The sequence below is a fragment of the Aythya fuligula genome, chromosome 18 (assembly GCF_009819795.1).
Source record: "Aythya fuligula isolate bAytFul2 chromosome 18, bAytFul2.pri, whole genome shotgun sequence".
Taxonomy (NCBI): domain Eukaryota; kingdom Metazoa; phylum Chordata; class Aves; order Anseriformes; family Anatidae; genus Aythya; species Aythya fuligula.
In genome coordinates, this window is record NC_045576.1 from 4,139,907 (window position 1) to 4,144,304 (window position 4,398).

General features: G+C 61.4%; 1 protein-coding gene across 1 annotated transcript; it reads right to left on the reverse strand.

Moving 5' to 3' along the window:
• Window positions 1-357: 357 nt before the first annotated feature.
• GALK1 (galactokinase 1) lies at window positions 358-4,186 on the reverse strand. The gene is made up of 8 exons (XM_032199763.1): window positions 4,004-4,186; window positions 3,378-3,567; window positions 2,957-3,076; window positions 2,326-2,461; window positions 1,782-1,963; window positions 1,509-1,659; window positions 980-1,142; window positions 358-573 (listed from the first exon to the last, which is right to left on the reverse strand). The coding sequence occupies exons 1-8, from the start codon at window positions 4,160-4,162 to the stop codon at window positions 502-504; spliced, it is 1,173 nt and encodes a 390-aa protein (XP_032055654.1). The 5' UTR covers window positions 4,163-4,186; the 3' UTR covers window positions 358-501.
• Window positions 4,187-4,398: the final 212 nt, after the last annotated feature.

Sequence of the window (4,398 nt, forward strand, 5' to 3'; positions counted from 1 at the left end):
GGCTATGTCCCCAACAGTGTCACTTTTTAATTCTCGGCTGGTCACTCGGGCTGTTGGTGTTCCAGGTCAATCCGCCAGCAGGTCTCCGATCAGATGACTCCCTATTGCACTCAATAAATATTTTCTCTGGTCTGCCTCTTCCTTTTTCTTTTCAAAAGCATTGTTTCCCCCTAGGCCCTCCACCTGCACCAGCAGATGCAGGATGCGCTCCCGGGGGCTTCTGCCCGCAGCCCCCCAGTCACTACTGGCATGGGGCGGTTACACCAGTGTGAATGTGAACTGGATCCACCAGTCCCTGCTGGGGAGAGGTCCCCACAGTCCTTCGTGGCTCAGCTTGGTCCAAGCAGGTGCAGAACGTGCAAATGTTTTACTTTTATTAAGCAAATGATGCAGGCAGACAGCTTGGCTCCCTGGTGGAGCGAGGAGAGCGGCTGCTGTTCCTGTCCCAGCAGGGACACGATCCCAGCACGGATCCCGGCTCGGACAAGGTGCCTGCTGCTTCTACAGGGGCAGCACCTTTGCCCCATCCGAGGGTTTGGAGATGTAGAAGGTTGCAGTGCCGCTGTACTTCTCCTAAGGGACAAGAGGAGCAGTAAGTGCTCACTGCATGCTGCTGGTTTCGGAGAGCATTGGTGACAGCACCAGGATCTTCCCTGGGCTGCGGCTACCAGCACTGAGCTCAGCACTGCCTATGGATTATTTTTCCCTAGATTGGTTTAGCTGCCCCAAAGCTCACCTGCCACTTTTTTGCTCCTTTTCTTGATGCAGTAAAGCCCTTTAGCAGTGCTCTGCAGCCAGCACAGTGCAAACTGCCTGGAAGAGCTTAGCAGCATCGGTGGACACGGGGATATCCCTGTGCATGAGGGCTACCCTGACCCTAACTGCCTTAGGATCACAGCTTCAACATCACCACAGGCCCATACCTCAGTGCATTTTAGGGATCTTTAAGTCAATCTCCGGGCACTTTTCTGCTGTGTACCTGGATGTGTTGCTGGGCCCTCTCCGCAGCCTCAGCCACCAGCAGTGTCACCGTGCAGCCGCCAAAGCCTCCTCCCGTCATCCGGCTGCCATAAACCCCATCGACCTCCAGAGCTGCTGCTACCAGCTCATCCAGCTCTGGGCAGCTCACGTCGTAGTCGTCCCTGGAGAGAGGAGACCCAGGGTCAGCCCCATGCTGCACCCCACCGCAGCAAGAAGGGCTGAAACACATCTCAGTGCGCCCACTGCTGCAAAAAGCAGCACCCCGGGATGCCTGCAGACCCCAGCCCGGTGCTTTTCCTATAAAGGCACTTGTTTATAGGAGCAAGGCGCTCTGGCTGTGAGAAAAGGGACCCTGTAAGGTACTTGACCAATTGGCCAGGGATGTGCAGAGGTCTCTGGGGCTTTTCCCCAAGCTGTTACAGGCTGAACCAGGAGAGAGATGCTGGGCAGGACCCGTGCCTGGCTGCATCCCCAGCTGAGCGACCCCCACGACCAAAACCAGCACCCCAGCCCCAGCACATCCTCACCGCAGGGAGTTGTGGCTCTCCACCATCAGCCTCCCGAACGTGCCGTAGTCCCTGTCCTGCAGTGCTTGTGCTGCCCGGACCGTGCGCTCGATCTCGCCGATGACGTGCCTGGCACGCCGGTACACCTCCTCGCCCAGCCGGCCCCTGGCCGCTGCGGGGACACGCGCACCCCTAAAGCAAAGCCCCTCCAGCTGGGGAAGGAGGAACACGGCCGCATCCCGCGACCACATTTCCCTGCCCCATCACGCTGCCCCGTGGAGCAGCCGAGCCCACCTTCCAGCTCGGCCATGGTGGCGTCCCGCAGGCTGGCCTTGCCGAGCGCTGCCGCCGCCTCCTGGCACTGCCGCCGGCGCGTGGGGTACTCGCTGCCCGTCAGCGCGTGCCGCACGTTGGAGTTGGTGATGAGGACGGCCAAGCTGGCATCGGTCAGCGGGACGGGGACGGTCTCCAGGGACCTGCAGCGAGAGAACAGCACGGGCGGCGCGCCCGTCCCCACTGATTTCTCCGGTGAGGCCACGTGGCACGCAGCCCGTGCCTCGCCAGGGCAAAGTCCACATGGTTTAGGATTTCTCTTGAGCAATTCTCTCCTTCCCAATTATTAGTCCCAAATTAGGCCCTCATGACTTTGCAGGAAAGCCAGCCCAGGCACAAGGGAAAGGATGCACGAGGAGCAATCGAGGCACCTCGGACTAGCCCCAGCCCCATGGTGAGATTTTGGGTTGGGGGTTTAATGCCTCCCCGCAGCTCTGTTTCATGGCCATAGGATCGGCTCATCCCCAGCCCCAGCTCGCAGGCACGTGCCCGAGGAGGTGCTGACCTGCAGTCGATGAGCAGCGCGTGGCCCTCCTTGCCCATCACGGATATGAACTGGTCCATGATCCCGCAGGGCATGCCAGCAAACGTGTGCTCTGCTTTCTGGCATGCCAGCGCCTTGGCCACCAAATCGCCATCATCTGTGCCAGAGCAGAGAGGGGCAGGGGTTAGCAGCTCCGGGATGGTCGCCCCCTGCCCTGGAGCAGGGTGAGCAAAAGCAGCAGTAATGGTTTGCTTTCACTGGGGTTCGCCAAAGGGCAGCCATCGCGATTTGCACTCTACAAAGTGTCCAGTGCTGAGCTGCCCCATCCTGGCTGTGCAGCACTTTGTCCTCCAAAGGATTTTGTGTTTGTGGGATGTGGAGAACTGGTGCCCTGGGTGACACTGAGTGCTGCACGCAGCTGTGGGACGGGGTTTGTTAAAGCATCAGCTGCCAGTGTTTGTGGCTGCATCACTGCAAATCACCTGTGGCAGCCTGGGGTCCTCAGATCCAGCTGGTTCTGATAATTTGCTGCTTATATCTCAGCTGGCTGCAGCTGAGGCTGCTCAACAGAACAGCAGCATCTCTCTGAGGACAGCCCTGGCTCTGGCAAGGGAACCGAGGCACTGGGGACAAGGACCAGCAAGGACCGTACCGGGGCAGAGCTGCTGCAGGAAGGTGTAAGTAGCCACCTCCAGAGAGGCAGAGCTGGAGAGGCCGCCACCAAGGGGGACGTCGCTGGCTATCACAGCATTGAAACCAGGCACAGGACCGCCTGTGGGAACAGAAGAGAGGAGAGGGGCTGTGAGCCCCCTGTAGGGCTGGGGGCTGCCCTGCCCCACAGCTCCTGGGGATTCAGCTCCCGGTGGAGAGAAGCCCCTGCTTAATATTCTGGTTTTTTTTTAATGCATAGTGACCCACAGAGGGAGTTTGGGCTTCTCTCCACCCCAGTGCTGCGATCCTTGGAGCTGTGAGCACCTCTGCTGGAGCCTGGTCCCACCAGCAGCTGCTCCAAAGGGATTTTTGGCACCCGCTGGCCTCGAGCACAAGGGGAGGGAGGAGAGCTCTGGCCTTACCCCGGTAGTGCTGGATCACGCCCTTGATGTAGTTGGCCCAGTGTGGCTGCCCGGGGCTCAGGGGGCTGCTTTTGCTGGGAGCTGGGAACTGCACCCTGCGGGGCTCATCCGCTGCCTCTGAGGTGGTGAGGATGGAGATGGTCCCGTCCTGCGTGGGGGACCCCACCAGCACCGTCCCCAGCTGCAGGGCCTGGAGGGGGGACACGGGCTGAGCGCCAGCCCCCTGGGGATGTCCCCCTTGGTGGCAGGGGACAGCCGGGGGCTGCTCCCACCCGCACCGATGGCACCCTACAAGCATCACCCTCAACTCTTCCCACGTGTCAGCACCCAACATCCCAGCCTTGGAGGGATCCCCCAAAAAAATCCCAGCACCCAAACGTTGCCCCCAGCCTGGGGGGCACCTTGGGGCTCAGCTCAGCAGCAAAACCTCTTCCTGCAAAGCTTTTGGGGAAGCTTCTTTTCCTGTTCCTCGGCCTCCCAGCAACTCGCTCCGCGTTTGCTTTGGGGCCGAGCTCGGGCTCCTTGCAAGCCCCCCAAGGAAGCCGGGCAGCCCCTGGCCACCTCCATCCTCCCCAAATCCCACCCCGGGGGATGCCGCGGGGCTCGGGGCAGCCGGGCGCCCTTACCATGGGCAGCACGAAGCCGCCGTTGTAGTCGGTGTGCTCGCCCAGCAGATTCACTCGCCCGGGGGCCCAAACCGCCCCGGCAGCCGCAGCCCCCCCGAAAGCCTCCCCGTAAGCCCTGCAGGCTGCAGCCAGCAGCGGGGCAGCCCCGGGCACTGCCATGGCTGCAGAGCACGGAACGGCTCGGATCCGATCGGCCCCGCTCCGCCCCGACAGGGGCCGGGCTCGAACCCGCGACGCTGCGGGGCGGGGATGGGAGGGGGGGGGCCGGGGCCGAGCTATGGGGTTGGGCAGGCGCTGTGTGGATAGGCTGTGGCTGCCGGCAGCGGAGCCAATCTGTGCGGTTTTTAAAAATAAAGATTCCTATATCCGTGTTTACATCCCTGTATCCTCGTATA

What these genes read in the sequence shown, in the direction of transcription:
- GALK1 (XM_032199763.1), bottom strand. Translation starts at nt 4,162, where the DNA reads ATGGCAGTGCCCGGGGCTGCCCCGCTGCTGGCTGCAGCCTGCAGGGCT. An exon ending in CGTGATCCAGCACTACCGGG is followed by an intron (nt 3,077 to 3,377) that starts GTAAGGCCAGAG and finishes CTGTTCCCACAG; the next exon opens with GCGGTCCTGTGCCTGGTTTC. An exon ending in GCGCTGCTCATCGACTGCAG is followed by an intron (nt 1,964 to 2,325) that starts GTCAGCACCTCC and finishes CTCTCGCTGCAG; the next exon opens with GTCCCTGGAGACCGTCCCCG.